The 19,109-nt window shown below is 40.5% G+C and overlaps 2 protein-coding genes across 2 annotated transcripts in view; both read left to right on the top strand.

Moving 5' to 3' along the window:
- LOC141497211 (uncharacterized) overlaps positions 1-19,109 on the top strand; it is a 56,176-nt gene that overhangs the window by 28,600 nt on the left and 8,467 nt on the right.
- LOC141497193 (zinc finger protein 569-like) lies at positions 12,345-18,967 on the top strand. Its single transcript, XM_074199845.1, has 4 exons — positions 12,345-13,235; positions 13,484-13,610; positions 14,720-14,815; positions 17,462-18,967. The coding sequence occupies exons 1-4, from the start codon at positions 13,053-13,055 to the stop codon at positions 17,467-17,469; spliced, it is 414 nt and encodes a 137-aa protein (XP_074055946.1). The 5' UTR covers positions 12,345-13,052; the 3' UTR covers positions 17,470-18,967.

Genomic DNA, 19,109 nt, shown 5'->3' with positions numbered 1-19,109 from the left:
GGGTTGGATCCAGTGTGGGCTCCTTCATCCCTCACCTGGGAGATGGAGTGGCTTAGCTGAAGCAAGGACAACTGATTGCAAAGTAAGTTGGTAGCAAGTAACTAGGTTGAGGCATTTTGTTGGAATGAGGCAGATGATGAGAGTTGAGACAGTTTCCCAAAGCCTCAGGAGATGGTGAAAATGAGGAGATAATTCCCAGCTCTCTGCACTTTCCTTTATCCTTGATCTGCTGCCAGTGCTTATAGAATAATCATCCTTTAGGACCTCAGACATTTAACTTCTTGGCCAAATCCATTCCTAGACCTGAAAAATGATAGCATATCATTGGAAGGTTGTAGATAAATGGATGAAGATCCCTTGAATTAGAGGGGGGTGGCATGGAAAAAGCCAATAACATACTTTTATTTTTTTGTAGTAATTTTTCCTAAGTAATAAAGACCTACACAGAGTTAAAATGAAGAGTCGGAGAAATGTCTATTACACGTTAGCTGAATCCAAAATAATGACTTCAGAAAGTGCATCAATAAACATACAGTTAAGAAAGATACAGAATTAGACTATGGTGATTCTAATATTGTGGAGCCACAGTCATAATGACTAGAGTTTAGCAGCTTCTTAAATCAGTGAACTAGAGGACTTGGAATATGATATTCTAGAAGGCAAAGGAGCTAGGATCACAACCAAGAATCACCTTCTCAGCCAAGCTGGAGGAAAATGGCTATGTAATTAAATAGAGAACTTTCTATATTATATTATAATTGAATAAAAATTATCTTCAAATACAAAACAGGGAAATTAAACAGAAAAAAGAGATTCAATATGATTAAATTGATAGATTATCAATTTCACATACAAATTGTTGGATGGCAACCATCTGCACTGCCTCTGGGAACTATGAGTACTGTGATACATGAAGAAGAGGCAAAATAGCCTTGATGATGATTTTGACTGTGTCTGATATGAGCAAATTAGCTTCTGCTTCTTTGTTTTTCCAGAGGGTGGGAATGACTAAAAGGAACTCAGGAGATAAAACCAGATTAAAAGGAACTGGTGCATGGCCCTCTACTAAATGAAGCAAAACAAATACCTTACCAAGGGACTTCTCTATACAATTTGTACAATTGGGGATCAGAACCCTAACATCTTTTCCCTCAATACCCAAATCAGAAAGATCATTGGATGATGATCTTTTCAAATAAGCCAATATAGAGTGCATGGAGCTGGTATCCACAGCAGAGTCAGTCACAAAACTTTCCATTTTGATGAGAAAGATCAGTACATTAGAGAAGGTCATGGAGATGGCAATTGAGTGTTCCACAAAGAAAAACAATACTGAATCACCACATCCTACTGTCAGCAACTATACATATATAATTTAGGTTTTTGCAAGGCACTGGGGTTCAGTGTCTTGCCCAAGGTCACACAGTTAGGTAATTATTAAGTGTCTGAGGCCTGATTTGAACTCAGGTCCTCCTGACTCCAGGGCCAGTGCTTTATCCATTATGCCACCTAAGCTACCCCAATTAATTATATTTGTTTGTTGTCAACAAACTCAACAAAATTTTACTATATAATTGATTGGAACAAGGCAATCAAGATTTTATGAATCTTGGTGTTTGAGAGATTGTTTTCAATTTTATTTGTATATTAGCTCACAATGTAGCATTTGAGAAAAATAGACATCTATACAAAATGTTCAGAGATATTCACATTATAAGTTGAATTTTATTCATATGTACATTTGCACCAATAAAACGATTTTGGAAGTTCTGACAACACAGGGAATGGTCCCTCTTAAATGGTTTATTAGCATATGAATATATATTTTAAGTCAATCTCTAAAAAATATCAATCTATAGCACATGCATAAAAGACAAAGTAACACTTTATAAATAGAACAATAACATCCTAAGAACCAATACATAAAAGAACAGAAATGGACACCAAAGGAAACCAGAGTTATTGACTGCAACGCTGCCTTCCATGTGGCCCACACTTCATGGGCACCATAGCAGACAGCCAATTACCATAAATATGCTAAACTGGGCAGGCCCACATCTTCCTCAGACTGACTCTTTCAGCCCCAGAATAACCTTTGGGAATCTCCTGTCACCCTTTAAGGCTTCACCACAGTTGATAAAACTTATTAAAGTATTTTACAATAAGTGCTCACTGTTCTCAAGATGGGGGACCAACAAAGTCTCAGTGTAGGCCTCAGATATTAGTAATACAACAACCTTTGAAAAATGTGGTGCAAAAGAAACCATTTCGGAACTATATGGCTCCTAAGGATGTTCTATTTCAACTCAGGATGTTCTTTGAGCCTGTGCAATAAAATAAGTGACATCCATTGGCTCTCCCATTAAGAGAAGTTAACTTTTGGCCATATCCTTGAGATAGTGGAACCAGAGAGGGTGGTGCCAAAGACAAGTTAATCATGAAGCTTCAAGACTTGCTGAAAAGCTCAAGCAAGTAAAAACGATATTTTAAAATTAATCAAACCATACCTGCTTCTGGGTTTCTTGGGAAAAACTAGACCCTATTTCATTTACTGGGTTGATGAAGAGGATGCTTCATCATTCTTTGGAACAGCTTTATACAGGCTATTGACTGCCTAAACAAGAAAATGCTGCATGATCTCCTCACCATCAAACTGTCCTTTCACTAGCCCTAGATGCTGGCCTTGCTGCAGAAGAGGCCCCTCAAATGGCATTCCATCCGTCTACTGCCTGCCATGCTCCTCACTTAAACCAAAGCCCACCCCTCCCCTCTCCTCCACTCCCAACCATAGAGCTAGTTAAATTGTAAAATGAAAAAAATAAGGGGTGGCTAGGTGGTGGTGCAGTGGATAGAGCACTGGCCCTGGAGTCAGGAGGACCTGAGTTCAAATATGACCCCAGACACTTAATAATGACCTAGCTGTGTGGCCTTGGGCAAGCCACTTAGCATGGCCTTGCAAAAAAGAAACAACTTAAAAGAAAAAAATAGTCTTTTGCATTTTGCAAATTAAATATTTGAGTTAGGAAAAGTTTGATGTGGGTTTTTTATTCTCCCTTGTCACCCAATAAACTGATTTAAAAAAATTATATCACAAAGATCTATTAGGGCATTTTAGAAATTCTCTTTCTAAATGATAGATATTTCTGATGTTCTTAAAATTGTATTTATAGTATAGCTTAACTTCTAGATTTGGAGAGACTGCACTGAAGGGATAATGCACATTTTATAAATTGGTCTGCGGCCAAATGGTTAATTGGACACTAAAATGTTTTTGGATTTGATCAGGATTGAAAGGTCTGAGCTTCATGTGCTCGAGTAATACTATAGAAAATATAACAGACCATGAAAGGGGAGTTTTTAACAATTGTACAGCTCAAGGAAATCATTTGTCCCATCTGAACCCTGGTCCTGCACTGATAAATTGGGGACAGTCAGGTGACTTAGTAGGTAGAATACTGATTCCAGAGTCAGAAAGAGCTGAATTCAAATCCAGATTTAGCCACTTACTGACACAGGTCAGAGGCTGATTATCTACCTCCACAAACACATCACCATTTAGAAGTCAATTTTGAATTTCCACTGTTTCTTATAAAATGGTTTCTCAAACATTCCAATAGGGGAAAAATTCAAAACATATTAATAACACAAACAAGATTATAGGTGGAAGACATGAAAGGATATTGCCAAATGAGATCCATTTCCTCCCATGCGTTTCTGAATAATCTCACCCAGAACCATCACCTCCTCCAGCTGTCACTGCTATTCTGGACTGATGGCCCTCAGAGCAGGATCAGGTCCTTCTGATCCAATTCACAGCTCCTCATCTTATCTCCTCCAAGCCCAATTTGAAGTGTGTTTTGTCTCCTTGTAGAGGGGCCCACAGGAGAGTTACAGTGGGAGAAGCCTTCTGCCTCAGTGCACTCCCCCTGGATCTCCACTTCCATGGGATACATGACTTCCCAGGGTTCCCAAACTCCATCTGCTGCAGCCTGGAGCAGAGGCCCCCTTCCTCTCAGGGGGGCTGGGGCTGCAGGTTTAGCTGGGAGGAGGAGGAAGAGGAGGAGGAGGAGGAGGAGGAGAGGAGAGGAGAGGAGGAGGAGGAGGAGGAGGAGGAGGAGGAGGAGGAGGAGGAGGAGGAGGAGGAGGAGGAGGAGGAGGAGGAGGAGGAGGAGGAGGAGGAGAGGAGAGGAGAGGAGGAGGAGGAGGAGGAGGAGGAGAGGAGAGGAGGAGGAGGAGGAGGAGGAGGAGGAGAGGAGGAGGAGAGGAGGAGCAGGAGGAGGAGGAGGAGAGGAGAGGAGGAGGAGGAGAGGAGGAGGAGGAGGAGGAGGAGGAGGTGAGGAGGAGGAGGAGGAGAGGAGGAGCCCTCAGAGATGAGCAGCCTGGTGGGTGGGGGCCAGGGTGGAGTTTCAGCTCCAGTAGCGGGGTTTGGAGTGGGGGAGGAGTTTAGGACAGAAGGGAGCATTGCAGTGGCGAAGGCCTGGCACGTGATGGAGGGCTGGGCTCAGGGAGGAGAGGCAGCCAGGGCCCTGGAGTCCTGGCCCTGGTGTGATTGGAGGATCCTGGGAGCCTCCAGGTTTGCAGAGGGTGGTCCTTTTGGCCGAGGAAGACCCTCCCAGAGGGGGCTGCTGAGTAGCAGGAAGTCTTTGGCCTGAGCCTGCTCGGCCTTCCCTGGTGGCAGAGCTCTGTCCTCTCTTCCCTGGGAGCTGAGATCTCTCCGCCTTCTGGAGCCAGGTCTGTGCTTGCAGTCCCAGGTAGGTCAGAGCCAGAACCCGCCCCCCCCATCCTCTGTTTCCTGTCTTTTACTTGCTCCCCTTGCCATGGAGTTCATCTGGCCTCCTTGTGAGTGCCCTCCGCGTCTGCTGGGAGCCCGCTCCCCCACTCCCCCCACCCCGACTTCATTCTTTTCCAGACCCCTAATCCTTTCCCAGCCTCCCTCTGTAATGCTCCCCAGATTGTCCACTGGCTCACCTTTTCCCAGACTTCAGACTTTGCCCCCAGGAACCTGGGAATCCTGAATGTCGCCTTCCTGGCAGGTCCCAAGTGTCCTGTCTCCTTGTCCTCAACTCTTGAGTAGAGATTCAGTTTTCCTGCCTTCAGACCAGGGTCCTGGGAGGATCCAGGAGTCCTGCCTTCCTGCCCCCTGGACCCCACCTTGGACAGTCCCCAAAGCTTTGTCCTGGTGCCCCTTAGCAGAAGGCTTGAGTCGGGGCCTGCTGCCCCATCACAGCCCAGATGCGGCTCCCTGTCTCCTGTCAGCAAGAAGAGGTTTTGTCAGGGGCACCAGGATCCTCCCCACCTCCTCCTTAAACCTGGGGACTCGGTCATTCTGTTTTCCCAGGTCCAGCGTCCGCCTGGAACCCTTCATTCATTCCATGAGCTCTCCCTGCCAAGAGCTCTGCTCGAATGTCTTCTCTCCCAGACCCTCCTCCTACTCCCCTTCCCTAACCCTCCTGCTTCCCTGCTTCAACTTCTTCATCTTCTTGAGTTGATCATTTATTTTTCCAGTTCCATGCTCTGGGAGATTTTCAGCATGAGTCTGGAAAGAGTTGTCTTGTGCATCGGTGTTTAACATCGTTCCATAACAGTCATTTTGTTTGAGAGGAATCAGAACTAAGAGAAAAGAAAGAAAACCAAGGCATAGGAAGGAAATAGATGAGAGAAGTTTTAAAAAATGTGAACATAGCATACCTTCAGATTCTGGGGAGTTTCACTTCCCCCCCACCTAGATATGGATGGCATTGTCCATGATGGGTCTCTCAAGGTTGTCCTTGATCTCTGGACTGCTGAGAGGAGCCGTATCCATCAACACTGATCAACTTACAATGCTGTTGTTAATGTGTCCAATGTTCCCTTGGTTCTGTTCCCTTTGCAGAGCCTCAGTTCATGTCATTCTTCTCATGCTTCTCTAAAGTCCAGCCTCTCATGGTTTCACATAGAAAAATAGTACTCCCTAATATTCATGATCCTTAACTTGTTTATCCATTCCCCAATGGATGGGCATTCCCTCAGTTTCCAATTCTTGGCTACTTTTAAGAGTTCCTGCCTCAACTTCTTTCAGTGGCCTCAGACTTGAATCCCAGACTGAACTTTGTTTACCAGCCACAGACCTAGCATTTCAACATAACTACAAAGAGTGCAACTACAGAGGGTTGGTCATGTTGTTAGAAGGCCAGAGGTAGGTTTGCCCAAAAAAACTATTTTGTGGAGAACTCGCCCAGGGCAAGGGTTCACAAGGGCGTCAGAAGAAGCAATAGACCATGACACCCTGAAGGTCACACTGAAGAACTTTAAAATTCATTGTACAGCTTGGGAGACAGGGACACAGGACTTCCCTGGAAGGTATGTCCTCCTCAGGAGGGGGCAGTGCTCTAGGAGCAAGGCGGAACTGAAGCAATTCAAAAGAAACAGGATATCTGTAAGTTTAGAGTATCCACCCCAGCTATTCACATGGACTATTTGTGCCCATTCTGTGGTAGAGCATTCTGAGCTTCTGTGTGATCTGCCACAGTTGGACACACTGTCATTTGTTTCAAACATAGTGATGTCCTTTTGGTCTTCTTAGACAATGAAGGACAAGAACCAGTCCTTGTGATTTCATTCCAGATCCTCTCCATCCTCAATTTTCCCCTGTTAACCATAATTCCTCTTTGGTTAAAATGAAACAACAAAGTCAGTTTTACAAATGAGGCTTAATTCTCCAGCATCTTACCAAAACCCATGGGTGGAAGGCATTCTTTCAAATGTCAACATTTTCCCAACATTTGGGGGAGTTTTTATATAATTTAGACAAAAGCAGTAAAACCTTTGGCAACCAGCCCATGAGATTTCACAGAGATGACATGGTTTTGCAAATACAGTTCTCTCAGATCTTATACTATTTACTGAAAATTCCTATTGGCAAGAATTCCACTTATGCTGGAGAGTAACTGTTTACAAACAACTCCTGGATCTTCTCTTTTCTCCTCCAGGATGTCTCTTATCTGAAACTGCTGATCCAGGTAATTGTGATAACCAGATTGCTTACATGGCAGACTGCATTTTATAACCCGTAGTTAAAGTTTAAGAGCCAAACTTCTGATCAGAAATATAGATCAAGAAATATTCATTCCATCTTAAAGAATATCAGGTGTTAAAGAATATCATTTGTTTGCCAATTTCCCTGTCTTTCAAGAATGACTCTCCGAGCGGCTAGGTGGCACAGTGGACAGAGCGCCAGCCCTGGAGTCAGGAGTACCGGGTTCAAATCCAGTCTCAGACACTTAATAATTACCTAGCTGTGTGGCTTTGGGCAAGCCACTTAACCCCATTTGCCTTGCAAAAAAAAACACTAAAAAAAAAAGAATGACTCTCCATCTAATACACAACTTGAAAGCCATCCTTTGAGATGCCCTTTTGAATAATAGATCCTTCCCTTTGATCTAATTAAGAAAAAGGACAGGCCTGCCCTGTGAGACAGATAAACATTTGTGAACCCATTTTCCTTAGAGCTAACAGGAGAATTATTTTCTTTTTTAATCAGAAGTATAAAGACCAAGAAATATTAATAAACTATTTAAAGATATGAGAATAGATACCCCATTTCTCTCTGTAGTTTAGATCATGTCTAAGTTATCTGGCAAGTGGAGACGTGAGGAGGGACCTGTAAGAGGGAGAGTTCTGCCTCCAGAGTCACTGAGGTGTTTCCTGGTCTCATCCTCACTAGGATCTCATGTTCCTTCTGCCTATATAGGAACCTGAGGAGTGGAAAAATATGAAGAACAGCATTAAGCAAGACAGGGATGTAGTTTTTCTCTTCCTAAATAACTTCATTTCCAAATCTGACTCTCCCTGAGGGCTTCCCCTTTTTTATCTTGGACTCTTTGTAACTCCCATTGGACCTCACTTTTTATAAATCCCTGGAGGCCAATCTCCTGCCTCTAAAGGGGGGGGGGGGCAGAGCTCCCTCCCTCAACCCCCTCCAGACCAATCTGCAGAGGCCCTAGGCCTGACCTAAGCAGGTCCTGAGTCAAATCCAGATCCCAAAGTTGGAGACAGCTTGGAATAGTTTTATTATTAAAGGTGGACAAATAGCAGTCTCAGAGGATGATCCCAAAGTAGGCAGCCTAGGAGTAAGATTATAGGGTGGGGATGAAAGATTTTTCCTAAGCAGAGGTAAAGAAGGGAGGAATTTTCCAGGTGTCTCTAAGCTATCTCCTGGCTATTAGAAAGGAGTAAGCTCTGATAGTAAGAACTCTGGTTGTTGTTATGTTTGTGAATCTATGGAGGGTGGGAGAAGCAGGACCCCAAGACCTGCAACAGGATGGAGGAACTTGATAAAATGGAGTCACTTAGCTCCTTGCTACCCACACAGGAATCCTGGATTCAAGGGAATGGCCCCTGGGAGCCTCAGACCGCCCCTTCAGGTGAGTGCAATCTATCCCCATACTAGTCCACGGAGGGGCATCTAGGTGGTCCAGTGGATAGAGCACTGGCATTGAAATCAGGACTAGAGTTCAGATTCAGCCTCAGACACTTGTCACTATTAGAAGTGTGACCTTGGGAAAGTCTCTTAAGCCAGATTGCCCTGCATCCAGGGACATTTCCAGTGGTCCTGATTCCTATCTGGCCACTGGACCCAGTGGTTCTGGAGGAGAAGGTGAGGCTGGTACTGCTCTCCTCACTCATATGCAATTTATATTATTCTCTTCTCAGAGAATGAAGAACAAAGATCAGACCAAGGTGAGTAACTGAATCTATTTCTATAGACATAGGGGAGGGTTCATGAAACTGGCAATGCCTTCCTAATGGATCCTTTCCTTAACAAAAAATAGGTTTGAAATTGGACCTGGTAGTAACCACACTGCCCTATTCTCCTGAATTTTAATCTCATTCATGGGGCTCTAGGGTCTTGAGCACTGAGCCCCCATACCTGAAATTGGGGTCCTCCCTCTTTGTTATTAACTTCTCTCTCATTACAGTCAACTCTCAGGGACCACTTCAGTCATGAACTGACTCAATGACTGCCTAGCATTGTATATACACACACACACACACACACAGAAAGACACTACACACCTACATATACACATACCATACATACCTCACCACCCTCCCTGTGACTATAAACAGTCTTATGTAGATTATGCACGTGCAGCCCTGTAAACCATTTCCATATCAGTCATTTTCTACATATGTCATCTGACTTGTCATCATATATTATATTGGATTGGATTATATTTATTATATTATATTGTCATAATATTCCATCATAATCCCACAACAGCTTATTTTGCTGTTCCCCAGATGATGGGCATCCTCTTGGTTTCTCAGGCACCACAAGAGATGATATAAATATTTTTGAAGAATTTGATCTGGCTTTTTTTTCAACACAATAAATTCTACTTCTCTTTATTTTCTTGGCATGAAGCTATCGTTTTGTTGGTCAATTCATCTCATTCGCCTTCTGAACAAAAATTGCTTTTGCATTTTCCTCCTTCCAATTTTTCCTCACCATCCTTCTCATCCTATTCCTCCTATTCCTCCTCTTTCTATTCCTTTACTTCTACCTATTACCTTGCTCTCCTGATCTTTAACTTTTTTATCCTCCCAGAAGTTTCCATCCTTTATCTTTTCCCCAATCCTATCTCCTTCTCCTCTTTCTTTTTTTCTGAATTTGGAGGACTCTATATGTATATACATATATATTTATTTATTCATATTTTATATCACAAATATATAGTATAAGATATATATATATAAATTTGGAAGACTTTATATAAATATATGTGTGTATTCATAAATATATATATATATATATATATATATATATATATATATATATATATATATATGACTATATTGAGAATGGGTGAAAAACGTGTTTTTCATCCATTACCTATGAGAGTAAGGAAACAGCTTTTCCCCCCTCCCCCCTTACTTTCTTCTGTATCAGTTTTTCCATTTATGCTTCATGTTTATAACATAATTACTCCTTTTTATCTCTCTCTTCATAGTTTTATTTATTAGAATCATTCCATCATGCTCAGGTCAACTCAAGCCTGTCTTTCAAACTACCCAAATAATGACAACAGTCTAAGCATACTCCTAATATTTTCACACATAAGAAGGAAACAATTTGATTTTTTTAAGTCCCGTATGATTGATCTTTAATGTTTACCTTGTCTTTCACCCAGATGTTATTTGTCAAATTTCCCTTAACTTCTGGGGTTGTTTTCACAACAACTTTAAAGTCTTTGAGGTTGTTAAATTTCCTTTTTTTTTTTTTATTGAGGATTATACTTTGTTGGGTACATTATTCTTGGTCATTGCCTCAATTCTTTTGCTCTGTGCAATATAATATTCCAAGAGCTAGGGTCCTTTAATGTAATAGATTGTCTAAAACTTATTCTTGCTTCAAGATAATAAAATTGGGTTTTTCTTTTTGCTGCCAATATTTTTTCTTTAGCTTGGGAGTTTGGAGACTTGGATCTTACATTCCTGTAAGTTTTCCTCCTAGAATCTCTTTTGGATGGTGATTGGTAGATGTTTTCATTTCTCCTTGACCTTCTTTTTCTAGAATTTCAGGGCAATTTTCCTTGTTTTCTTGCAATATTGCATCAAGGGTCTTTTTCTTTAATCATTATTTTCAAATAGTCCAAATATTCTTATTTTATTTCTCCTCTATCTGTTATCCAGAACAGGTACTTTTCTGATGAAATGAGTCACATTCTCTTGTTATTATTTTTGTTTTTTTATTTTGTTTTATTTCTCAATCTTTTAGAATGTCATTGGTTTCCTCTTGTCCAATTCTATTTTTCAAGGAATTATTTCTTCATTATGCTTTTGATTCTTTATTTCAAGTTGTCTTATTGTCTCTTCATCATTTTCTTATTTTGGGGGATTGATCTTAATCTTTTCTCCCTTTACCTTGATCTCTCTTAATTGATTTCTTTTTTTTAGTTTGTTTTTTTTTTTTTTTGCAAGTCAATGGGTTAAGTGCCCTGCCCAAGGCCACACAGCTAGGTAATTATTAAGTGTCTGAGGCTAAATTTGAACTCAGGTACTCCTGACTCCAGGGCTGGTGCTCTATCCTCTTAATTGATTTCTAATAACCTTCTTAAGTTGTTCCACAAGTTCTTTTTGTACTTGGGACCATTTGACATTTCTCATTGAATGAAAAATTGTTATTTTAGGATTTTAGGATGCAACCCCAGATCCTTTGCTCTTTGAAATGTACTAAGATCTACAATGTTTTTAATATAGAAACTGCTAGATTTTTTGAAATCCTGATTAATTTTTTACAGTATTTATTGTTTTCTCCTTGTTTTTAAAATTTTTTTCTTTAACCTAGGAATTTTGAAGCTTGGCTCTGACATTCTAATAAATGTTCTTCTTCCTATTGGTCTGATCTGTCACATTGGTCTTCTTCAATAATAAAGAAGAACCAACAAAATTTTCTTCCTAGAGGTTTTTCAGGTGTCCATCAGTGGAGTCTGTTTCTACTTTGCCTCTTGGCCTAGAACTTCAGGGCAATTTTCCTTAGTAATTTCTTGAAAAATTGTTTCCAGATACTTTTTTTGATCATAATTTTCAGGTAGTTCAGCAATTTCTGTATTGTCTCTTCTTAATGTGCCCTCCAGAGTAGTTGCTTTCTAATGAGCTCTTTTCAGATTCTCTCTCTCTCTCTCTCTCTCTCTCTCTCTCTCTCTCTCTCTCTCTTTTTTTAGTTTTTTCAAGGCAATGGGGTTAAGTGGCTTGCCCAAGGCCACACAGCTAGGTCATTATTAAGTGTCCGAGGCTGGATTTGAACTCAGGTACTCCTGACTCCAGGGCCAGCGCTCTATCCACTGCGCCACCTAGCCACCCCCACTGTGCCACCTAGCCACTCCTTTTCTTTTTTTTTATAATGTCATTCAATCCTTCTTGCCCAATTCTCATTTTCAAGGAGTTATGTTCTTCTTAAATATTTTATATCTCTTTTTCTAAGTTGATTTTAATTTAATTTATTTTATATAAGGCAATGGGGTTAAGTGACTTGTCCAAGATCACACAGCTGGGCAATTATAAAGTGTCTGAGGCTGGATTTGAATTCAGGTCCTCCTAACTCCAGGGCCAGTGCTCTATCCATTGTACCGCCTAGCCGCCCTACATCTCTTTTTCTAATTGGTTAACTATTTTTTCAAATTTTTTGATTGCTTTTTCCTTCTAATTTTTCCTTGTTCTTATTTGATTTTAAAATTCCTGTTTGTTTTTCTCCTAAAGATTTTCTTTGTCTTTTTCCAGTTGGTTAACTTTTTTTGATTATTTTCTTGATAAGATTTTGCTTTTTTCCTAATTTTTTCTGATTCATTCTGATTTGAGTTTTGAATTCTTTTTTACTTTTATTCAAGCTTTCTTTTTGTGTTTGTGATCATTTGTCATTATGCTTTAGGGTATGAGTGGCTTTTCTTTCAAATCTCACACTCCTCCTTTGAATATGATCCTAAATCTTCCCTTACACCAAAGTAACAATCAATGATTGGGCATTTTTTTCTTTGCTTTTTCATTTTTACATTTATATGATTTTATTATATTTTTGACAGCTTAATATTATTTTGTTTTGATTCTGAGCTGTGAGTATTGTTGCCCTTGTCCTCAACTCTTCTTACTATTGTTTACTGAATTCTGTCTAGGGGGGCTCAACCTCAGGGTCTCCTTTTCCCTCCACTCAGGCCCAGCATCAGTGTCCCCAAAATGTTTTTCCTTCCTGTGGTAGTAGCTTCTGCTTCCCTACGTCCCCATCTGGGGTCCCACCTGGTCAGCACAGCTAGCCTTGACATCCAGATCCACTTGGGGGTCCTTCAGTCATCCCCCACTCAAAGTCTGCTTTGCTAGAGATCAACATTTGTGAGGGAAAAGTGGCTGAGATGAATATTCTTGATATGTCCACTGCTTCTCTCAGGGTTTCCTGCTGGATGATTCAGTGGGGTGTCTCCTTCCTTCTTGCTGAACCTCAGTCCTGCATTCTTCTCTGAGTCCTCTCAAATTATCCTCCTATTTTTACCCCTTTATTTTTGCTCCTCGACATTCACTTCATGATGATTTGTGGAGGAAATCTGGAGAGCCAGCACATTTCTGACCTACACCGCCATCTTCTCAAGATTCACCTTCTGTCAGATCTGAGGAAGAAGAAGCTCCACATCACCTTCTCTCTTTCTCCTGCACACATCCACCTCCCATCTCAGGTGGACCACAAACCTTCTCCCAGATTCCCCAGGGTAATGCATTATATTCCAAGGGATTTCTCAGTTTTCTTGCAATTGAATTATAAAATGCATTTCTCAGAATTCCTTTGGGCTCTTAATGACCTTGGCTTCTAGAGCTGACTCTTGATTCTCATAAAGGGCATGATATCTGGGCAGATCCCTTCTCTGTGCTTCAGCTTCCATCTAGAACTGATGAGGATTGGACTCTTTACTTCTCAAGAGTCTTTCAACTCTACACCTGATGACTTTTGGTGGTCTAGGGTTTGGTGACATTCAAGGATGTGGCTGTGGACTTCACCTGGGAGGAGTGGAGCCTCTTGGACCCTCCTCAGAAGCAGTTGCATAAGGAGGTCATGCTGGAGAATGTGCAGAACCTTATCTCTGTGGGTAAGGACCCTTCCCTGGGTGACACTGCATTGAAAATCAAGGGGAATATCTGTATTCCCTACAGTGGAGGGTTTGGAGCAGTTTAGAGAAAGGAAAGGGCAGTCTCCTGCAATTCTGTCCTTAATCTTCCTTCCTTTTGTCCTAAAATTCTAATCAAGATGGTGGGAAAGGAAGAGAAGGGAATAAGCATTTGTTTTCACCTGCTGCTTTCCAGAAGCTATGATGAGGGCTTTCTTTTCCATATTCTGTCACTTCATCCTGATAGTAACCTTCCAAGTTAGGTAATATTATTATTCCCATTTGACAGTTGGAAAAACTGAGGCAAATGGAGGTTAAGTGATTTGGCACAAAGCTAGGAACTGTCTAAGGCTGTATTTTGACTCTGCCTTTCCTCAGACTAGGCCCAGGGTTCCCTCCACTGCACTAACTAGATTTCTAGATAATGGAAAGTGTGTGTTGAGTCCATCATTCTATGAAGAAGTTGCACCCACTCCACTTTTCCTTACCCCAACCTGATTCCATCAGCTTCTCCCCCAGCTCTTCCCAGAGCCCCCATAAATAACTGCTCTGAGATGTTCTTCCTGAGCTCTGGGAACTACTCTCTATTCTTCTCTCGCATGCTTCTAGCATTGCCAGGTATAGCAGAGTGGTGAAGAAAGGCAAAAGTATTGAGTTTCCCAACAGGGTAATCTCACATAAAGAGACAAAGACTCCCCAAATGAACAATACACAAGGTTATTATATGGTTCGGGCCCTGAGGAACAGGGGAGAGGAACTGGGCAAGATGTTCATGTTCCTGGGCTTCAGGTTGGTATACCCTTTATACCCCATTTTCAATTTAGGTGTTTCTCAAGAATGGAACAGGAGTGGGGGGGGGCAGGGCAAAAGGATGAGTGGAGAGGATTGGGCCATTTTGTTCAACATCACATTATCTTTTGGGTGGCTTGGATTACAAATTGGATTACTAAGGGGTGAGTCCAAGCTCCTACGTGTGAGCTTCATGGAGTGATCCCCATAGTGCAGCAGCTCTGTGTATACAGCCCTTTCCAAAAGAGAACTAAATTGCAACTTTCTCTCCATCTTTATCCCCAACTGATTTCCCTGCCCAGGGCTTCTAGGCCTCCGACAAGATGTGATCTCTTATTTTGAGCAAAAGGAAGTTCCATGGATGCTGGAGCAGGAAGGCCTGAGGAGTCACTGTCCAGGTCAGTGAGGTGAAAGCAGGTATAAGACTGCTATAATGGCTGGACTTCTATGTGGTACAGGGAGGCAAGGGCTGGATTTGGGGCTGGGACACCTGCCTTGGGATTCTTAATCTGATATTCCCTGACAGTGCCTTCTTGGATCAGTCACTGAACCACTGAATCTCACTTTCTTCATATGTAAAATAAGAAAGTTGGATTCCATGGTCTTTCATCTCCCTTCCAAGGATCAATCTAGGTGCCTAAAAAAGATATTGTTTGGGATTTGGCAACTAAAAAAGATATTGTTTGGGATTTGGCAACAAGGAATTCTTTTAAAAATTAAAAAAAAGTTTTAGGATATCCTCTATGAGCTCTTTCTCAGGCTTTCTTCAAGTCAACAAGTGTCTATGATGTTCCAGACCCTGTGTAAAGCACCTAACATATGAAGAGATGTAAGGGACTTTCCCTGCTCCCCGTTGCTTAAATTCTAGTGGGCAGAGAAGAGGCCAACAATGTAGAAAACATTATAGACAGGATAAAAATGAAACAAGTTAAGAGAGGAAAGACCCCAAAGTCAAGGGGGACTGGTAAAGTTTTATTGTGGTAGGCAGTCTCTCTAGTTGAACATCAGGGAAGCCGGGGAGAACATTCCAGGCAAAATGGATGGCAAGGCCAATCCATGGATTCCAGAGGTAGAACATCCTGTTCTCAACAGAAAGGAGGCCCATACCTCTGGATTCTAGCATATTTGGGGGAAATTAAATGAAAGACAATGAAAACATCGAGGAAAGACTGGAAATAAAGTGCTTTAATAGTTATAGATAGAGTTTAATATTTGATCATTTTGTTGGCGAGTCACTGGGACTTGCTGAGAATATGGTGATATGGTCAGGTGAGAGTTTTTGGAAGAAGAGTTTGACAATTGCTTAAAGGAATGACTAGACTTGGGGGTTGACTTGAGACAGCCAGACCACCCAGCAGCCTCTTATAAAGTCACAAGTGTCGAGTAACTATGGTGTGACACAAGAATGACAGTACTGAGAGAGAAAGGGTTATATGTGAAGGATGTCACAAAGGCAAAATCAAGAGGACTTGCCAGGAGATTGAAGATGTGGCTCAGGAGTGGGAATGTGTAAGAGTGGATAGGTGCTACATTGCGTTGCATTATTGGGAGATGCCTTGGATAGCATTAGGAATACATGAAGATGGGAGGGTTGGTACAAAGTGAATGAGTTTCCTTTTTGAAATGGAGAAGCAGAAACAGGAGAGAATAATATCACAAAAGTCTAGAAAGGAGAAAATTGAAATAATGGGGAGACTGACAGTGTCACAGCCTGCAGAGAGGTGTAGAAAGAGCAGGATTAAGAATAATAAAATTAAAAGCAAGAAAACCATTGACCTAATAAATAAAACTTGGAGTTTGTTTTATGAAAATCCAAGCCATTTTAGACAACCTTTGGTTAATGTGATTTAAAAAAAAAGAAAGAACACCAAATTATCAGTATCAAAAATGAAAAGGATGAGCCCACCGAGGAGGAGGAAATTAAGAAAATAATTCGTAGCTATTTTGCCCAACTATATTGAATAAATTCGATAACCTCAATGAAATGGAAGAATATTTACAAAAAACCCAAACAGTCTAGATTAATAGAAGAGGAAATAAAATACCTAAATAACCCCATTTCAGAAAAAGAAATTAAAGATATCATCAATAAACTCTAAGAATAAGTCACCAGGTCCAGATGGATTTACAAGTCAATCCTACCAAACATTTAAGGAATAATTAATTCCAATTCTACATGTATTATTATTTTTTTAGGGGTTTTTTTGGCAAGGCAAACAGGGTTAAGTGGCTTGCCCAAGGCCACACAGCTAGGTAATTATTAAGTGTCTGAGACCGGATTTGAACTCTCTATCCACTGCACCACCTAGCTGCCCCATAGAAGCAAATCTTAATGGAAGAGTGGGAGAAATAAAAAGTTTTAGAAACGATGCCTGCTTCAGGCACTGTGCCAAGTTATGGGGTTAAAAAGGAAGAATCCAGTTTAGCAATAGAAAGTGATTCACTGGAAAGAGAATGTTTGTGAGTGGAAAGACTTTCAGTGCAGCAGAGAAATAAGAGACCACAAGGAGTAAGGATAACAATGATTAGAGAAAGAGAGCAGAACTGGGGAAGAACTAGTCAAAATCAAATAAAAGTAACAGGTAACATTTATACAGAACCTCAGGTCAAAGGACTAGGAAGATTGTAAGTTGGTATTAAAACTTAGGGCTTCATGAACAAAAGTCCAAGATTTTATCCACAATTCTGTTTTTTGAACAGAATACAGTGAAAATGCTCACACATGTATAAAGTGGAAAAATAGATAGAGAGTTGGACAAAGTCCTATTGAGTGATGGAAATTTGTTTTTTTCTTTTAATTCTCAAAGCAGTCAAAAAAAATTACAAATTACTACTAAAAAGATTTTATTTTTGTATTGGCTCATAGTAGTAGTCTAATTGACAAATGTACTTGTATGTCAATTGCAAACATTGCTTTGCTTTAGTTTTTTTCAGAATCATATTAAAAAACCCATGAAAGGATAGAATTTCCTCAGATGTAATTTTGTTTTTCTTCCACTGGCAAACTGGTTATCCTTTCACCAAAACACTGTTGAATGATTTAGGCAACTAGGTGGCACATACCTTGGAGTCTGGAGGACAGTTTGAATCTGTCGTCAAACACGATACCTCCTAGCTGTGTCATCGTGGGTAAGTCACTTAACCCTGATTTCCTCACATCCAGGGCAATCTCCAGTTATCCTGATTCATATCTGGTCACTGGACCCAGATGGCTCTGCAGGAAAACATGAGATTTGTGACTTAGCACAGTCCTCCCCCCATCAAATCCAATTCATGTGCTTGTCATGGCCTCACCTCCCTGATATCATGATCTTCTTTGAGATCAAAGGACAAACATCACTAAACGATTAACTTATATTGCCAACCAGTTCCTTTGAGAAATCACCAGATAGTAGAAGAGTAACATAAACAGAGGGTTAGTTCCCATTAGAAAACCTTAGCATCTGAATAAATGATCCATTAAAGTTTGTTTTCTAGAAATTTTGTGGAAGGCCATCATGGTTACATGAAGACCTCTACCACAGCTGCCTAGGGACCATCGTTTTCAAATAGCTTACCACCATTGCTTCATGGTGATTAAGGTTTGATGAGATGATTATAAGGCAAGCAAAGAAATGAGAGGACTTGTCTGCTGCAGTGGTAGAATGCCACTGATGGTTTTGCATGCCCGGGATCTTTTGTAAATGAATATTCAGTGTTTCTGGAAGTTGAGAAACAATCTGACATTAACTTGAAAATGTAAAAGAATATGTTGCACTTAGAAACAGTCATTTTGACAAGCACCAGATGATTCCCCAAATCTGTGTATTCCTGGTTGTGATAGTTTGGAGTCACTGTGGAAATAAACTATTAGGGCTGGAACATGCTTGTTGTCCCAGAGGATAAATATCTTTGTAACTAAATTGGACAATTATGTATTGCTTAAGTTACCATTAACAAATTTTTTAGCTCAAATTCCTTTACCATTGTCTGGATCATTCAAAGGACATATGAATCTCTAAATGGAAAGGGTTGCAAGAAGTCTAAGAGTGAAACATGCTCTTCACTTACTTACAAAAGAATGAGTAATTCAAATTCCAGTATGAGAAAAAATTTTCAGACATGAAAAATATCATCCATTTTTAAAATTTTGTTTTTGAAGGATTTTAATTTTATTTAGTTTGAAGAAAATATGTTCATTCCCAAGACTTGTGTTCTAGTCTAAACTGTTGGGATATGGGTCAATCACCCAGCTGTTCTAAGCTCATGGCCTGCATTGTGAATAGCATGAAAATGTCATGAGGACGCCTGTGTCACAGGTATTATTGATGTTTGTTGTCAGGATCCAATGGGCTTGGTGTATGCAACTCTTTGCAAAGTAAATTATCCTTAGGATATAAGCTTAGTGTAATTTTAAACTGATTGGTTCTCTCCACATAAGGTTAAAATTTTGTTTGTTTGTTTTTTACTTGGGGAAATAAGTAGTAAATGAGTTTAGGTTCTACCAATGATTACCACAGATAAACATATGTGAGTATATAATGTCTGTGTATGTTTGTTTTATTGTTTCATTCTTTCAGAAGAGATCAGACTTGAAATGAAGGAGACTATTGGAAAATTAAGCCTTTCTCTGAAAGAAACTTACAAAGAAAGAATCATTAATGACGGTGACTGTGATTTCATGTGGAGAGAATTATATGATATACATGAAAG

This window comes from Macrotis lagotis, chromosome X (assembly GCF_037893015.1).
Source record: "Macrotis lagotis isolate mMagLag1 chromosome X, bilby.v1.9.chrom.fasta, whole genome shotgun sequence".
Taxonomy (NCBI): Eukaryota; Metazoa; Chordata; class Mammalia; order Peramelemorphia; family Peramelidae; genus Macrotis; species Macrotis lagotis.
This window is presented reverse-complemented; position numbering and strand designations above follow the sequence as displayed.

Bases quoted from the DNA above. Each gene is read 5' to 3' on its own strand.
- LOC141497193 (XM_074199845.1), top strand. From the start codon at position 13,053: ATGATGATTTGTGGAGGAAATCTGGAGAGCCAGCACATTTCTGACCTA. The intron at 13,236-13,483 runs GTAATGCATTAT...TTGGTGGTCTAG, and splicing joins CTTCTCCCAGATTCCCCAGG to GGTTTGGTGACATTCAAGGA. The intron at 13,611-14,719 runs GTAAGGACCCTT...TTCCCTGCCCAG, and splicing joins GCAGAACCTTATCTCTGTGG to GGCTTCTAGGCCTCCGACAA.